This window comes from Taudactylus pleione, unplaced genomic scaffold (genome assembly GCF_031769625.1).
Source record: "Taudactylus pleione unplaced genomic scaffold, aTauple2 ptg000066l, whole genome shotgun sequence".
NCBI lineage: Eukaryota > Metazoa > Chordata > Amphibia > Anura > Myobatrachidae > Taudactylus > Taudactylus pleione.
The window spans coordinates 32,947,102-32,965,908 of record NW_028284468.1 but is presented as its reverse complement, the minus strand read 5'-3'; the positions used below and the strand labels follow the sequence as shown (position 1 = coordinate 32,965,908).

Below are 18,807 nucleotides of genomic sequence, written 5' to 3'. Positions count from 1 at the left end.
TTATTAAGAAAAGCCAGGTGTATTACAAGCAGTAATAGGTAATAATAGATTTTGATAGCTTCATTAGTTTAATTATATAAATCAAGTTGAATAGAAATACATGACATTGTATTAGTCAGTCAACAATGTTAGCTGAAGGTAGTTTGACAATGCCTCAGTGGTTTTTAAAGTGTCATCAGGAGACATGACATAAATTCTTGCAGTTGGAGTGATAGGGTCGGCTTTGCATAAGACATCTATTAGAGGTATCCATAGTACATCAGGCTTCCTTGGATAGAAGAATGATATTGAAAGTCCTGCTGGATGAAGGAAGGTCACTTTTAATTAATCTTCATTATTGTACATCACATAAGCAAGACATCATTCCTTGTTATACACAACGGATATATAGCCATTTATTTGTGTCAACTGGAGTTTGTCTAGAGATTTTGTAACTAATACTGTAGATGATGTTGTAACCTTAGAAAGTTTTCACAGATATTTTTGATGTACTTGAATCAACAGGTATAAAAGCATGATACTGTTGTGTTCCCTGAATCGTTACTGACTGGCTGAAATGATCATTTAAAAATGTTTCAGACTCCATATAGTCTGCCTGGGTGCAGTGTCATAACTTGGCAAGAGCTTGCACAGACATGCTACAAACTGTCCTACAATACTGAGCATGATTCCTGACCATTGATTCATGAGCATGATTCATAAACAATGCATTAACATTATTGAAGATCATTATTTATTTTCTTGCAAGCGTTATTCATTATTTTTAGGTAATAAAGTCATATAGGAACTTTTTATAACTAGGCTTACAATATTTAAATTTTTTTAAATTCTCTTAATTACTTTTTGACTATCTCTGCATGTGAGAATATATATCTATATTCTCACATGTAGATATTGACAAAAGTAATTGAGAATTTAAGAGAATTTTAATTTAATTAAAATATTGAGTGTTGGGCTAATTTTAGTTGTTCCATCATATAATTGGATTTAAAATAGGGGTGTGCACTGGCCACTCTTCGTGTTTTGGTTTTGGATCTGGATCTTTCTTCGTGTTTTGGGTCTGGATTGGTTTTGCCAAAACCACCCTTCCGTGTTTTGGGTTCTGGGTTTTGTGTTTTGTATCTGTATTTCTTCTTCGGGGTCCATGGGGTCCACAGCCATTACGTTGGGGTAAGAATCCCGGTCACCAAACAGTTAATACAAATGAGCTCTCTGCTCCCAGGATGCACCGGGTTTCCTCCTCATATACCCCACCTCCTGCCTCAGGTAGCCAGTTCTTCCTGTTTGGTGTGTTCACCACATAGACAGTGGGACTGCTGGAGCAGTCCTGCAGACGAGTACCAAAAAAAAAAAAAAAAGAGTTTTACTCTCCATCTCAGCGGGTAATCTGAGCTGTCCTGGAAGCAGCCTCGCGCCTGATTGGAGGCGCACCGGCCACGCGCTGCAACTACCTCCTCCGGCGCCGCACCGCTAGCCTCGGCAGGGGATTCGGCAGGGGCTTCCTGGCCCTGGACCGCAACCGGATCAAGGGGATGGCAGGTAAGCAGGTGGTCGCGGTGGCCGCTGATGCCAGGACCACGTGGCGGTCCGGCCTCCGGCGGTGAGACTGGCCGGAGGCATACGGCTTGTTCTCCTAGCCTAGACCGCCGGAATTTGATGTTCCTGACCAGCCGGGGCTTGTGGCGGCGGCCAGGTCAGTTTACCGGGCAGGTCCAAGCAACACAGGGGAGGTACGCTTCCCCGGCGGCCCCTCCCCCAATCCACACGCTAGTTCAGTCCTCTGGCACAGTTGATTGTGGATTTTTCCTTCCAGCCTCCATTTAGGGCAGCCAGAGTGTATGTCAGTTGCTCTCTGAACGCTGCTCCTACAAGAGGGACGCTGGGCAGTCTCCCTGTATACCTTGCCTACTGCTGGTCTAGGTTTTTACAGGGCTCTATCCTACCTAAGCTGAGGCTGATTATGGTAGTGAGAGCTTGTATGCATATGGCTCGCAGAGTATTTATGCATGACATGTGATTGTTGTCTATGGATACTGTTTCTTCTGTAAAAGAACTGTAATTCCTGTATACTGTCACTGTCTCTCCCCTTCCCTTGCTACAGGTGTGTGGGTTGAGAGTAGAAAGCAGCACATATACGCTCAGAACCAGTGGCATAGTGTTATGTCTAAGGAGTCTGACGGTCAGGTGGCAGGAGCCCCGTTGCTGATATCCTGTGCAGCCTGCAAGACAGGTTTGTCCCCACAGGACTTTCTACAAAATGGGCTTTGTGGGAACTGTTTCAGACAGCCACCACACCAATTAAGTTTGCCTATTTCAGGCCCTGAGCCTCCTTGGGCATCATTTTCTCAGGTTATGGCTCAGGTGGAAGCCCAGCTATGGCCACTGCCTGGGTAGCAAGAGCTATTGAGGAGTGGGCCAAAACTCTAACGGAGTCTTTACCAGATGCCTCTAAGGAGCAATTGGATATGATCTCCTGTATTAGAGAAGGGGCCTCTTATTTGGGTGATGCCACCTTGGGTGCAGGGATTCTTTCCTCTAAAGTTTCAGCTAAGTCCGTGGTGGCACGTAGGATCCTCTGGTTCAAGGATTGGAGGGCAGATGTCGGGTCTAAAAAGGCCCTAGAATTCCTTCCATTCACAGGAGGTGTGCTCTTTGGTCCAGAACTGGACAAAATTGTATCCTCCATGGCAGCCTCAAAGACGGCAGGTTTACCATCAGCAACCTCGTCTAAATTGAGGAGGGCGTCCTTTCGGGGGTTTCGGCCACAGGGCAAGGCCAAAGGTCAGCCCTCAGCGAGATTTCCACCAAGAAAGGCAGGACCCAGGAAGCCCTGGCAGAACAAACGTCCAGGATCTAGGGTCCAGGATAAACCAGTGGCCTGATGGGATGGGCCTCCCCCTGGGGGATCCCAGGGTGGGGGGCCGACTGCTTCGGTTCTCAGAGCCCTGGCACCTCACAACGGAGGATGCCTAGGTTCGGGGAGTTGTTTCCCGGGGGTACGCCCTGACGTTTTGGAGGACTCCTCCTCAAAGGTTCTTTTGTGTAAACCCGCAGGTGGGTTCAGAAAGAGCTTTGGCTCTTCAGAAGGCTATTCTTGCCTTACTAGCATCAGAATTAGTGATTCCGGTGCCAGAGAACCAGTTCCGAGAGAGGTTTTACTCCAATCTGTTCTTGGTTCTGAAACCGAATGGGTCATACCGACCTATTCTAAATCTGAGAGAGCTCAACAAATTTGTTCGAGCCCCCGGGTTCAGGATGGAAACATTGCGATCGATTGTGTTGGCAATGGAACAGGGGGACTATATGGTGTCCCTAGACATACAAGATGCCTACCTTCACACAGGCTCATGAAAAATTTCTTTGTTTTGCGGTAGGGGAGGAACATTTTCAGTTCCAGGCCCTGCCGTTTGGCCTGTCCACAGCCCCTCGGGTATTCACCAAGGTGATGGCATGCCTCAGACGCCAAGGCGTCAGGATTTTGCTTTACTTGGGCGACCTCCTGTTGATGGGGCAGTCCCCACAGCAGTTACAGGATCATTTGAGGCTGACAGTATTATGTCTGTACAGTCACGGCTGGATCATAAACTGGCAAAAGTCGTCACCCTGTCCGGTACAACAGATGTGTCATTTGGGAGCGAGATTGGACTCCGTGGTGCAGAGAATATATCTGCCGGAGGAGAAGATCCTTGCTCTACAATCACAAATATGCAGGTTGCTTCGCAACAGGCAAATATCCGTTCTAGTAGCCATGCAGGTCCTGGGGTCGATGGTGGCCACCTTCAGGATGGTGGAATACGCTCAATTCCACTCCAGACCACTGCAGCAATTCATTCTGTCTCGCTGGAACAAGGATCATCGCACGATCAGGTCCCAGCTGCTGCATCTCTCTCCAGAGGTACGGTTGTCCCTGACCTGGTGGTTGCAGACAAAGCATCTCAGGCAGGGTCGCCCATTTTGGGTGTCGGATTGGACATTAGTCAAAACCGACGCCAGTCTTCTAGGTTGGAGGGCGATGACGGGGTCACACACTTTCCAAGGAAAGTGGTCAGTGACAGAAAGCCGGCTACCGATAAATATCCTGGAACTAAGAGCTATATTCAAAGCTTTAGTGCAGGCTCAGGAAATCTTAAAGGGCAGGTCGGTACAGATACAGTCGGACAATCGCACCTCGGTCGCCTACCTAAATCATCAAGGGGGCACGAGGAGTCGGGCCGCCTTGGCAGAGGTATCAAGAATCCTGGTATGGGCAGAGACTCATCTGCCCACGATATCTGCCGTGTTCATTGCAGGAATCCTGAATTGGGAGGCCGATTTTCTCAGTCGGCAAGAGATAAATGCAGGGGAATGGGCCCTACATCCACAGGTTTCTCGGATCCTTGTGGACAGGTGGGGTCTACCATAAATAGATCTGATGGCATCAAGAAGGAACAACAAGGTTCCCAGGTACGGATCCTGGACAAGAGATCCGAGAGCCGAGTTTGTAGACGCACTGACAGTAAAGTGGCTTTACAAGCTGGTATATCTGTTTCCCCCATTTGCTCTTCTGCCCAGAGTGGTCAGAAAGATCAAACAAGAGGGCAGCACCGTCATTTTAATAGCTCCGGCGTGGCCGAGACGGCACTGGTTCACAGATCTACGGTCTCTCTCCATAGACACTCCATGGCCTCTGCCATTGAGACCGGATCTGTTTCTACAGGGTCCCTGCTGGTACCCGGATCTTCATCGGCTATCTTTGACGGCATGGCTCTTGAGGCCTCCGTCTTGAGGGAAAAGGGGTTTTCCGAGTCTGTTATACGGACGATGCTGAAGGCACGGAAATCATCCTCAGCCCGTATATATTATAGGGTTTGGCATACTTTCTTTCAGTGGTGTGAACTGAAAGGGTATGATCCACATAAATTCCTGATATCCAGAGTGCTGGATTTTCTTCAAAGCGGTCTGGAAAAAGGGCTACGCCTGGCCTCTTTAAGAGGTGTCCGCTCTTTCAGTCTGGTTCCAACATAAAATTGCTCTGAGACCGGATATAAAGACCTTTTTTCAGGGGGTGTTGAGGATTCAGCCTCCCTTCGTTTCCCCGGTTGTTCCGTGGGACTTGACTCTAGTTCTGAAGGTTTTACAGGCTCCTCCGTTCGAGCCTTTAAATTCAATAGACATCAAGTGGCTAACAGCAAAGACGGTATTCCTCCTTGCTATGGCATCTGCACATAGAGTGTCGGATTTAGCTGCGCTTTCCTTCCGGGAGCCGTTCTTGATATTTCATCAAGATAGAGCAGTACTATGTACTAGGGAGGGTTACCTTCCGAAAGTGGTGTCTAAATTTCATATTAATGAAGAAATAGTAGTTCCAGCATTTCAGGGCACAAGTCTCTCACAAGGTGAGGCTTCCCTGGATGTGGTCCGTGCGTTGAGAATTTATGTTAAACGCACGAGCAAATGGAGGAAGTCCGATTCACTTTTTGTGCTTTATGGTAGTCATAAGCGTGGCTGGCCAGGTGGATTCGCATGGCAATTTCATTGGCTTATACACAGGCTGGTATGCGTGTGCCGGATTCAGTGACGGCACATTCTACTAGGGCGGTAGGTCCATCATGGGCGGCCCGCCGGGGCGCTTCTGCTGAGCAATTATGTAAAGCAGCCACATGGTCTTCCATCCATACCTTTGTCAAATTTTATGCCTTTGACACTTTTGCCTCTCAGGATGCCTCCTTCGGGCGTAGGATTCTCCTCTCTTCCGAGAGTCAGGAGCGTCCCCGCCCGTAGGGTTAGTGCTTTGGGATATCCCCAACGTAATGGCTGTGGACCCCATGGACCCCGAAGAAGAAAATAAGAGTTATGGTATAACATACCTTTGTTAACTCTTTTTCTTCGAGGTCCATGGGGTCCACAGGACACCCACCCAGACGCACCTGTAGTTCTGGGGGAGGTTTTCCATAGTTTCTTCTCTTGAGAGTCTGGATTCTTAAGTATGGGTCTTTTCTTTCTTACCCTTTGTTTGTCTCTGCCTGCTTGAGCTTGGTAACGAACTGGCTACCTGAGGCAGGAGGTGGGGTATATGAGGAGGAAACCCGGTGCATCCTGGGAGCAGAGAGCTCGTTTGTATTAACTGTTTGGTGACCGGGATTCATACTACAACGTAATGGCTGTGGACCCCATGGACCTCGAAGAAAAAGAGCTAACAAAGGTATGTTATACCATAACTCTTATTTTTTTTTTTAAAAAGCATAAAAACAGCTAAAATCACAGAATTTGTGGGTTTTTCTGCTCCTATGCTATTATTAACCTCAATAACATTAATTTCCAGTCTATTCTGAACACCTCACATCTGACAATAGTGTTTTTAGTCCAAAAGGTTGCACCGAGGTAGCTGGATGACTATGCTAAGCGGCACAAACACGTGGCCCATCTAGGAGTGACACTGCAGAGGCAGACAGGATGGCAGTTTGAAAAACTAGGCCCCAAACAGTACATAATGCAAAGAAAAAAAAGAGGTGCAAGATGGAATTGTCCTTGGGCCCTCCCACCCACCCTTATGTTGTATAAACAGGATATGCACACTTTAACAAACCAATCATTTCAGCGCCAGGATCTGCTACGCGACTGTGGCTGAAATGATTGGTTCGTTTGGGCCCCGACAAAATAAGCTGGCAATTAATCTGTCCCTGCACAAACTGGCTCTACGGAGGCAAGATGTCGTCCTCATCCTCCTCATCCACCAATTCTTCACCCTCTTCAGTGTTGTGTACATCCTCATCCTCACAGAGTATTAATTCGTCCCCGCTAGAATCCACCACCACAGGTCCCTCTGTACATTCTGGAGGCTGGTCTCCCTGGAAGAGTTGATAATTCATTTTTATGAACATCATCTTCTCCACACTTTGTGGAAGCAACCTCCTACGCCTTTCGCTGACAAGGTTCCCGGCTGCACTAAACACTCTTTCGGAGTACACACTGGAGGGGGGGCAACTCAGGTAAAATAGAGCCAGTTTGTACATGGGCCTCTAAATTGCCTGTTTTTCCTGCCAGTACAGGTACGGACTGTCTGACATCACTACTTGGATGCTGTCACCAATGTAATCCTGCACCATTCTCTCAGTGGTGACAGTATCATATGCAGTGACAGTAGACATGTCAGAAATTGTTGGCACGTCCTTCAGTCCGGACCAGATGTCGAAACCGGCCCTTGACTTATGACTTGGAGCACTTTGGGGTTACACCACCCTTCAACAGACGAGTCGGCTGGCCCTTGATTTATGACACAGGCGCACGCTTGGCACTGCTACTTTGTTGATGCACGTGCGGCTACTGCGCATACATTTAGCACACAAACACAGAAAAAAAAGGAATTGTTTATTTTTTGTGGAGCGCACTTTGGGGGTTACACCACCCTTTAACAGACTTATGGGACACAGGCGCACACTTGGCGCTGCTCCTTTGTTGATGCACGTGCAGCCACAGTGCACACAATTCACAAACACAGAAAATAATTTTTTATTTTTGTTGGAGTGCACTTTGGGGGTTACAGCACCCTTTAACGGTCAAGCCAGCCGGTCCTTGATTTATGACACAGGTGCACAATTGGCGCTACTTTGTAGTTGCACGTGCGGCTACAGCGCCCACAATTCACAAACACAGAAAACATTATTTTTAAAATTTTATTGGAGTGCACTTTGGGGGTTACAGCACCCTTTAACAGACAAGCCAGCCGGCCCTTGATTTATGACAAAGGCGCACGCTTGGCGCTACTTTGTTGATGCACGTGCGGCTACTGCGCACACAGGGCCTGATTCAGAGCCGGACGCTATTTACGGGCGGTCGTTCCAAAAAAGGGTCCGGCTATTTAAATTGAGCGCTCGCTCTTTGCGGTTTGTTGACGCCTCTGTCTGAGCGAGCGAACAAAAAATGCGCTCGCTATTTTGTAAAGACGCCCCTTTGCCGTTCGCATCACACGTCATCTCCGGTATTTATTAGATTAATCGGGAACATCGAAAGGCATCTGAACTGCTCGCAGTGCTTGTGGTAGGATTTTCTTTCCCCTAATACTGCGAGCAGTTCAGGCTAAAAAACAACCAAGTGACGTGGTCGATGACGCTCCTTTACTAATTATGCACTCCCATTAAACGCCCTTTTTAACTGTTAGGCACGCCTGCGTTCGGATCTCCACTCCCCCGTTTTCAAGCACCTTCCCCTGTTACCACCCACAAACGGTACATTCTGTCAATCAAATTAGCAGCCCCTCGCTGTTTTGCGAGCGCACGATTTCCGACCGCAATGACTGGTTAGCGCATGTGCATTACGACGCATGCGCAGTTGTGCGAACATCGCTCAGAGCGAACGAGTGGCCGCTTACGAGCGGCTCTGAATCAGGCCCACAATTCACAAACACAGAAAAAATAATGTTTTAATTTTTTTTTGGAGTACACTATGGGGGAGCACCCCTGATGGACAGATCACCCCATGGACAACACTACAGCACCCCTGATGGACTACAGCCTTTATGGGACACTGCACAACACAGTCCAGCTAGCCCCTATAGACTTTGGAGTGGACACAGTCCTTATGGACAACTGACTGCACAACACAGCCCAGCCAGCCCCTATGGACTGAGTGGACACAGCCCCTATGGACAACAGCAGCACAACACAGCCCAGCCAGCTCTAGCTCCCACCCTCCCTCTTCACTGTCCACAACCGGAGTGAGAAATGGTGCAGACGCTGGGAACTTTTATGGAATCCAAAACCCGCGAGATCCGGAAGGTGGGATGATGACGTTTTGCCTCGATTTCAGTTCCGAGTCGGGCGAGAAAACCCGAGCTGGACTCGGTTCTCGACTTGGATCGGGGGGGTTCGGATTTCAGAAATCCGAACCCGCTCATCCCTAATTTAAAAGTAAAGCCTGATTGTTTTTTTGTTTTTTTTCAAACTTAGTGCCTATTATTTTTAACTATGAACACATTATCCTCCCACTTTTACATTTTGACAGACATTTAACAGTATAGACTATTTCCAGAAATTGTTTGAACTTTTTTGTCGACGCACTTTTTGAGATAATCATGATCAAAAATTTCAGTTTGAATTTGGAAAAAAGGTTTTCCTCACAAACCCTACTGTGTTGTATATCATATGAAAGGTCATAACAAACACAGTAAAATGACACCACACCCATCTCTCTAGCTTAATTAGTAGAGCTGCTATGGCGATTTGAAAATATGCTGGCTGTGCGTTTTTGACAGATTTTTGAAAAGTTTACCTAGCCATATTTGGAAACAGCATGAGATATTTAAATAAAATTTAGTATTTTTCTTAGACTACATATATGCTCTCCATATACCAAAGTTGAACAAAATCTGAGTTGGTGAGGTAAACTTTTAACAAAAAGTGTGTTGATTTGACACTGAATGGCCCACAATCTGTTCATGTTACTCGATGACACCTTCCCAACAAGAGGATATTGCATTTACAGTGTACGCAGCTTTCACATCAATTATACACATAGGTGAATTTGTCTCCGGTCTTAGAAACATGCATTATTCGATCATACATAGCCTTCATCTACGTTTTCCAGATCTATCTGATATAACAGGAACAGTGTGTAATGCAAACGGGGGTGGTTCTCTCTCCCTCTCTCTCTCTCTCTCTCTCTCTCTCTCTCTCTCTCTCTCTCCTCCCCCCCCCTTACATTCTAGCAGACTCCTAAGGGTAAATTCACTAAGCAGATGCTTTTACAAACTGCCACTTATCGGTGTGTTTACGTCTGAAACATAATACGGCAATGATGCTAAATGTTATGTTTTGTCTTTAATATTATTGCGGGTATCCAATTTGTGCTCAAACATGGTGAGGAGCAAGCCACCGCTTAGAAAATGTACCCCTTAATCACTAGGAAAGGTTTAGTCCTCTAGTGCTGGCAGCTCTCACCTTTCCTCTTTTCAAGTGCAAGATTCTAAGGGGCGTTGTCCACAAATGATCATACTTGAAGTGAGAGAAACTATTTGAACTCATGTAGATCATTCCAAACGCTATCAAATATTCAAATATTTGTTGCCTCTGGTTCTCCCTTTAAATGTGTGATACTTGGACAGACTCAAGTTTGTGCAAGATAATACTTTCATTGGTCTGCAGGGAGAGCATTTAACAAGGCCAATTATCCTAGCAACGTAAAATGTAATCAAATAATCTGCAGCAGTTGAATAGAAAGGGAAGATTTCCATTCCATCTGGTAATCTCTGTACACTGAAATAAACCTGCACTGTTCCTTGTCCTTACAGCTCATGAGTATGGAAAATATTTTAGCTAAAGGATTGAAACCTTTTTTTCCTGATGTAATAAAAGCCCATCTTCTTTACATTCAAGGAGGTGCCCCATGGGGAAAACCCTCAAAATTACAGTAGGTTCTTTACATGATTTTCATAACCATATAAGTATTTGAGGAAAAAGTGCCTGCCTTAATGCCATGGATATACAGATATTTATTATTTTATTGCCACTTATTGTTGCTCTACTTTGTATGTATTCATGAACGCTAATTATAAAAGTTGTGTGGTTTCATTATAAAAGGCTATTAAACAATTTGGTGGTTCTTACTTTCAGAACGTCACTGGAAGACTTCTGGTTGGCCTACGCTGGTGGAACCAGATTGATGAAGATGGGAGAAGTCATTGGATCTTCGAAGCCAAAAAGGTGCAGTTAGTATGCCTAAAGGGGACTTGTCACCTACACACACGCAGCAGTTTTCTGGGTTGAAATAATATTCGTAATACTGTCAATTCACCAAAACGCTGTAGCTCATAAATATAAGTTAAAGTAGAGCCTCAGTGACGTGTCCAGTCCCGAGAAAATGGTGGACCACAGAAAATGGATTCCTCCACTGTGTGTACTAAATGCAGCTAGTCATAGAGGTACCTGGATTTGAATAGGAACATTTAGATTATTCTGAATGAAAATATGAATTTAATTGCGGGAGCTTGCTCTTCCTTATTAACTTATCAGACAGGCATTTACATTGGTGTCCTCAAATGTGCCCAAACTAAATTGGTCTGTTGCCCCAGGCTTGGTATGGAATCGGTATAGGGTAGGAAGCACTAACAGGAATATCACTGAAGTAATGATGAATGAATAGAGGTCGGGATCCTCCCCTCTACTCCAGGGATAGTGAGCGGAACATGCAGTAGGCAGAATATTACTAAAGATCAACTGTTGCACAATATATTTCAGGTGTTACCAAATCATTCCACATCGACAGAGGTTGAAGCTCGAATCTTCTGGTTGGGTTTAATTATTTGCCCCATGATCTGGACAATATTCTTCTTCAGCACACTGTTTTCTTTGAAGTTAAAATGGCTGGTAAGTTCTCTTTATAGAACAAAATCTGGTTATAGCTTATTTTCTAGGTGGGTGGCCAGTTCATATAGCATTATTCAGCACTTGATATAACAGCTTTATGTATATTATGTATATATTATGCCTGTGTATATAACAAGCACTTTTACCCAGTGTTTCATTCCCTGCATCTCATTTACACTGTAGCTCTAGTGCGGCTGTAACACTCTTCAATAAATGAGACAATACATTGATGAAATTATTTGACTTTGGATTCCGGGGACACATCATTTTAAACATACAGATTTTCTTACTTGATTACCTTTTATATCCATCCTTTATCTTGCTGTTTTTATTTATATGGTAAACTGATCTATATTACACTCATGTGCCAGAAAAACAGAGTACCTAATATTCGCCTGTGGCGGAACCCTGCCCTAGATGGCATGTTGAACTGCATCCCACATGTGTTCTATTGGGTTCAAATCCGGCAAATGAGGGGGCAAACTCATGATGCCAAAAACAAAGGAATGCTCCTCCAGCCATAAACTGGCGGCTACTGACCTATGTGGTGGCGCATTGTTAATGTCTGCCGGTCAGTGATGTCTACAGATGTTTTAGGGGTCCTAATGCGTGTCAGCTGTAATCCCACACTATAACAGAACCATCTCCGCATCTCATCTGTCCATTGCCTCATGGTGCTTTTTCCACATGCGTCCGTTTGCCCCAAAACAGTTGGAACCTTGTCTTGTTGGACCAGGCTACATATTTCCAGTCATCTTGCGTCTAGTGGAGGTGTTCGCGAGCCTAGGCAATGCATAAGAACCGATTAATTTGATATGCTACACTTGTATATCTGTGTGCAACTGAATCTGTATAGGAAGCATTATGGACTTTGGCGTAGAAAAAAGCTGCGACCGCTGCATCGTACAGATTGAGACTCAGTCGCACACAGAGAAGATGCATTTTTTTTTTTTGTAAAAAAGAAGCTCCGAGCAAGCTTGGTCATGCGGGACCTGGCTCACTGAGAAGGGTTGTTTGGCAACACTACACTAATAGTCCATGCTGTCTTCCCTACACCCTGCCGGTACCAGAACGCCGGTACTGATCCGGGGATGCTGGTGGGCATCTGGGGTCACAGCTAGCGGTGACCCCAGATGTTCCGGACCATGACCGGATTCAAGGGGGACAGAGGTAAGCAGCGGGGACCTGCGGTGGGTCCCCGCTGATCACATGGTCCTAAGTCCCCAGGCAGGGGGCTCCCTGGGGACTGGCTGCAGCGTGGAGCCAGGCGACCAACCTGCGCTTCCACTACCCCCTGGGACAGCGGACCGCAGCAGAGCGGTAGCGCTGCGGCGTCCCAGGGGTTAAATGCATGCCAGGGGAGCGCGCCTTCCCTGTCTCACAGCCGGCGCCTCCCCCGCTGCACACAGCCCTCTCTGCACTGTGCTGACTGGCCCTGTGTCAGCGCTCCTCCCCCAGGCCAGCCTTCTCTCTGCTCCTCGGCGGCCATCTTTTCAGAAGCATGGTGAACGCTGCTGGAAGCCTGCATTGGAAGCATCGTGGTCTGGGTCCCCCGCATACCTCTCCTACGCTGTGGTCAGGTCTGTGTATGCAGCGCTGTGTCCTACCAGGCCCTGTGTCTGTGTAGTTGAGTGATCAGCGCTGTTAGTGCAGGAATTGATTTTCTTTGCATTGTATGTGACTGTGCTAGCGCTGCCTGTAACTTTTCTTCTCAAGACTGTCAGCTTTATTACTGTCCCTGTTCTTTCTGCTAAGCCCTTGCGGTGCGGTGCTGCAGGGTGGTCTCTCGCCTATTTAATATATAATTGGTGAGAGGGGTCACATACGTGGTGCCATCATGTCTGAAAGTGATTTTCCCCTCCGGCTACAGTGTACCACGTGTAAAGTACCGTTAGCGGAGGGGGAGGGTAGCGCGGAGGGCCTTTGCCGGCAGTGTTTGTCCATGGCGCGGCCTCTTACGGTTACAGCACAGGTACAGGAGCCGCCCTGGGCTTGTTCCGCTCAGGCGCTAACAGCTTTAGTGGGCCAGTTAGCTCCGCAGCCCGCGTTTACTCCGATGGGTTTGTCCCAGCAGTCTGTGGTGTCGTCACCCATGCAGCGTTTCCCACGACAATTGGTGGTACCCCACAGTCTCCCTATTTCCCCGCTCCCGGTTTCTCAGGAGCCAGCGTGGGTTAACTCCCTGACGAGTTCTGTACAGCACTTGTCAGATGTGTTGCAAGGGGAGTCTGTGATGCGGCCTCATAAACGGCCGGTGGCGTCTCTGTCCGCTCCTTATGAGGATGACGAAGGGACGTCTGATGATGGGGAGATTCTGGATCCTTACGATCAGGAACCTCTCCATACTAAGGACGCTGATGCTAAGTCCAAAGTATATATTCCTGGACTTATTCGGGCGGTCCGCACAGCCTTGGTGATTGAGGACGAAGTTCCCCCAGCAGCTAAGTCTAAGTATGCCTTTTTCAAAGACGTGAAGGGCGATGCCACAGTCTTTCCTCTTTCGGGTCAGTTGGTGGACCATTTAGAGGAGGCTTGGAAACAGCCTGGCAAAAGATACCAGCCGCAGAGACGCCTGGCGGTGGCTTATCCGTTCGCGGATAATTATTTTGCTAAGTGGGAATCCCCTCCACAGGTGGATTCTCACGTGACCCGTCCTGTCCGTAGTGCCACATTGCCGATGCCATCCATGTCCTCCCTTAAGGATGCTACGGACCGCAAGGTAGAAATCTGCCTGAAGTCCGCTTATTCCCTTGCGGGGGGGGCAGCACGGCCGGCTATGGCCATTTGCTGGGTTGCCAGAGCGATGGAGCGCTGGGCGGATTCATTAGAGGCTTCTTTTGATTCCGACTGTCTGGCCGAACAGGCGGAGTTGATTGGCAATCTCCGTGATTCGGCCACCTACATCAACGAGGCGGCTCTAGACATTAGTACTCTGGTGTCTAGAATTTCTTTAGCAGCGGTAGCTGCTCGTCGCACCTTGTGGCTGCGATCCTGGAAGGCGGACGCAGATTCCAAGAAGGGTCTGGAAGCGTTGCCGTTTACCGGAGAAGTTCTCTTCGGTCCGGATCTGGATAAGATTGTGGCCACGCTGGTGGCAGCCAAATCGGCTTGTCTCCCGTCGGCCGCTGCTCCTTCTGGTTCTGGACCATCGTCCTTTCGGTCATCTAGGGCCCAGGGCAGGCCCAAACCACAGTCGTTTCCTCGTCAGGCTGGCCCTAGGAAATCGGTCAAGCCCCGGAAGCAGGCATGGAGTACCAGACGTCCGGCCCCCAAGCCAGATGACAAGCCTGCGGCCTGACGATCCGGGCCTCCCTTTGGGGGATCCCAGGGTGGGAGGCCGCCTGCTGCAGTTCGCCCAGTGTTGGTCGGTCACTACGACAGACACTTGGGTTCTGGAGGTGGTCTCCCACGGGTACGCCCTCTCCTTCCGGCACAGACCCCCGGCTCGATTCTTCACCACGGGTCTACCATCAGACCGGAACAAGGCTACGGAGCTGCGGAAGGTATTGCACACTATGCTCCAGGCTGGAGTTATAGTGCCTGTTCCATTCTCCCAGAGGGGCCAGGGTTTCAACTCAAATCTTTTTTTTTTTGGTACAGAAACCCAATGGGTCCTTTCGTCCGATTCTCAACCTCAAAGCACTCAACAAGTCTTTGCGGGTACCGAAGTTTCGGATGGAGACCCTACGGTCCATCATTCTGGCGCTGGAACCTGGGGACTACATGGTGTCATTGGACATACAGGACGCTTACCTGCATGTCCCTATTCTTTTGCGCCATCAACAGTTCCTCAGGTTTGCAATCCGCAGCGACCACTTCCAGTTTCGGGCGTTACCTTTTGGCCTGGCGACAGCACCACGTGTTTTCACCAAGGTGATGGCGGTCATGGCGGCTTCTCTGCGGCTGCAGGGAGTCCGCATGTTGCCGTACTTGGACGACCTGTTATTGGTGGCGGGATCTCCAGAGCTCCTGTTACGCCACTTGGACCTGACCATTGCCCTGCTGCAACGGCACGGCTGGCTAATCAACTGGCAGAAGTCCACCCTAATCCCGTCTCGGAGGATTCTGCATCTTGGAGCCTTATTGGACTCGGGACAGCAAAAGATCTTCGTGACGGAGGAAAAGATCTCTGCTTTACAGTCAAGGGTGCGCAGTTGCCTGCACAGCCGCCGGGTGTCTCTACACTCGGCGATGAGGTTACTGGGCTCCATGGTGTCGGTGTTCGACATGGTGGAATATGCCCAGTTTCACTCCAGACCTCTGCAGCACCTGATCCTGTCAAAGTGGAACGGGCTGCCTCAGTCTCTGAAGTCCCAGACGATTGTGTTCACCCCAGAGGTTCGTCTGTCCCTTGCTTGGTGGTTACAGACGTCCCACCTCAGCGAGTGACATCCGTTCTGGGTTCCAAATTGGGTCCTGTTGACAACGGACGCCAGTCTTCGGGGCTGGGGAGCAGTTTCGGGTCCACATCTGTTCCAGGGCAGGTGGACGCCGACAGAAGCGGAGCTTCCAATCAATATCTTGGAACTCCGTGCGGTCTTCAATGCTCTCCAGCAGGCACATCGGTTTCTCCAGGGTCACCCGGTACAGGTCCAGTCGGACAACGCTACCACCGTGGCCTACATAAACAGGCAAGGAGGAACCCGAAGCCGGGCGGCTCTCGTAGAGGTGTCTCGGATCCTGGTTTGGGCGGAGCGCAATCTTCCGGCCATATCAGCGGTCTTCATCCCGGGAGTGCTCAATTGGGAGGCGGACTTTCTAAGTCGCCAGGACGTTCATCCGGGGGAATGGTCCCTGCACCCGGATGTTTTTCAACTACTGGTGGACAGATGGGGTCTTCCAGAGATCGACCTCATGGCGTCCCGGCACAACAACAAGTTGCCGGTGTACGGGTCTCGCACAAGAGACGAAGGGGCGTCTCTGGTGGATGCTCTGTCCGTCCGGTGGACGTTCCGGTTCGCATACCTGTTCCCTCCGGTCTCCCTTCTTCCATGGGTAATCCGGAAATTCAAACAGGAAGGAGGGACGCTCCTGTTGATAGCTCCCGCGTGGCCCAGACGGCACTGGTTCTCAGACCTTCAGGGTCTATCCGTGGACAGTCCTCTGCGGTTGCCGCTACGACCGGACCTCCTGTCTCAGGGTCCTTGTCTTCACCCGGACCTGACTCTGCTGTCTTTGACGGCGTGGCTGTTGAGACGGCCATGCTGAGGTCCCGGGGGTTTTCCAGCTCTGTGGTGCGTACCATGTTGCAAACTCGGAAACCGTCTTCCGCGAGGATATACCATCGCATGTGGCATACGTTCTTCCAGTGGTGTCGACCGAGAGGTTATGCACCGCGAGAGTTTCGTCTGTCTCGGATTCTCGCCTTCCTGCAAGCGGGACTAGATCATGGGCTTCACCTTGCTTCTTTGAAGGTACAGGTTTCGGCCCTATCTGTCTGGTTTCACCGTAGGATTGCTACAATCCCGGATGTGCGCACCTTTATGCAAGGTGTTGTCCGCATTCAGCTGCCCTTTGTTCCACCTGTGGCGCCTTGGGATTTGGCTGTGGTCCTGAGGGCTCTCCAAGGACTGCCGTTTGAACCACTGGGATCAGTGGATCTTAAATGGCTAACAGCTAAGACTGTTTTCCTTCTGGCTATTGCTTCGGCCAGACGTGTTTCTGAGTTAGGGGCTCTTTCTTGTAGACCCCCTTTCTTGGTTTTTCATGGGAACAGGGCAGTACTCCGCACTCGGCCCGAGTTTCTTCCCAAAGTTGTTTCCCAGTTTCATGTTAACGAGGAAATCGTTGTTCCGGCCTTTAACTCACCGGGTCTTTCCGTGGGTGAGGCCTCTTTGGATGTTGTGCGGGCCTTAAGGACTTATGTTGACCGCAGTTCTTCGTTTAGGAAGTCGGACGCTTTGTTTGTCCTCTATGGCTTCCGTAAAAAGGGTTGGCCTGCTTCAAAGCACACTTTGGCAGCCTGGATCCGTATGGCTATTTCTGAAGCTTATCTTCATGAAGGCCTACCGGTTCCTCCTTCTCTGAAGGCTCATTCCACTAGGTCTGTGGGTCCTTCGTGGGCAGCTCGACGTGGTGCCTCTGCAGTCCAGATCTGCAAGGCTGCTACGTCCATACCTTCGTGAGGTATTACAGGTTTGACACCTTCGCCTCTCAAGATGCTTCCTTCGGGCGGCGGATTCTCCTTTCTGCACAGGAGCGTCCCCACCCTTGAAGGATACTGCTTTGGGACATCCCCAAGGTATCCTGTGGATACCCTATGGACCCTGAAGTAGGAAATATGAGATATGGTAAGAACTTACCCTTGTTATCTCTCTTTCTACGAAGTCCATAGGGTTCCACAGGACTCCCGCCCTGTCGCACCTGTGCTGCAGATGGGCTTTGCTCTGGTCACCGGTTTTCCGTCTCCCTCTGGTGAGAATGTGATTCTTGTATGTGTCCAGATCTTTGTTCTCTCTCTTCCTTCTCCTCCTCCGGCCTATGGCTTGGTAACTAACTGAGGTGCCTTGGCTCGGGGGCGGGGTATAGGAGGGGGACCTAGTGCATCCTGGGAGGCTGAAAGCTTAACTCCTTGGTGCCCTGCGACTGACGTCACACCTATACCCCAAGGTATCCTGTGGAACCCTATGGACTTCGTAGAAATAGAGATAACAAGGGTAAGTTCTTACCATATCTCATATTTTTAGTCGGCCACAGCAGTGTCCATGCTGGATGTCTTCACTGATGTTGTGTAGTCGCGGTACGGCCGTGAAATTGTTGCATGTAAAAATCCACATTTTGTGTTGGTTTCAGAGATGAAGGGACCCTTCTTTCTGGTACCCACTATCAAGCCTCATACAAAGTCGCTTACATTGTGATACATTGCCATCTTCACTGCGAATTCTACAACAACTTATTGCAGAGATATCTGCCTATAGTACTTCAATTGTGGAAGATACCATTTAATGCTGGGGTGTGGTGGCATGTACTGGAAATGAAAGCGGCTGTCTCAATTGTTCTGGCACATGAATATATTTATACCCTTTTCACACTGAAATCCTGGGTTCGACCCAGGATTTTGAACACGGGTCAGACCCCTCTTACACTGCACTTTTGACACAGGTTATTCCTGGGTCTGCCCTGCTAAATTTGTGATGTCATAAAAAGTGGGTGGTGTATGCTTCACAGCCGCCACTCAGCTCATTTTAGGCATGACCCGGGACGGACCATTTACACCGCCCCCTATCCCTGGTTGTTACTGTGTCCAAGCCTGGATTGTCTGGGCACTTGAAACGGGTTATTTTTCAAGGACCCTTTCACACTGAGCTGTATCGTGGGTCGACACAGCAGTAACCAGGGTTATTTCTGCGCTGTGAAAGGGGTATAAATTAGGTCAAGGAGTAGCACCCCCACAAATAAGTAAATTGCACTTATAGCCAAATTAGTGGGGAGGTCTATAATACCTGAATGTACGGTATCACTGATGCAC

The 18,807-nt window shown here is 48.8% G+C and overlaps 1 protein-coding gene across 4 annotated transcripts in view; it reads left to right on the top strand.

Moving 5' to 3' along the window:
• Positions 1-18,807, top strand: part of TVP23A (trans-golgi network vesicle protein 23 homolog A) — a 51,860-nt gene that overhangs the window by 26,583 nt on the left and 6,470 nt on the right. For all 4 annotated transcript variants that reach the window (XM_088466771.1, XM_088466769.1, XM_088466770.1 and 1 more), the window contains exons 4-5: positions 10,587-10,676; positions 11,211-11,339. In XM_088466771.1, the coding sequence (XP_088322897.1) occupies positions 10,587-10,676; positions 11,211-11,339 (219 nt within the window). The remainder of the gene's footprint in view (positions 1-10,586; positions 10,677-11,210; positions 11,340-18,807) is intronic.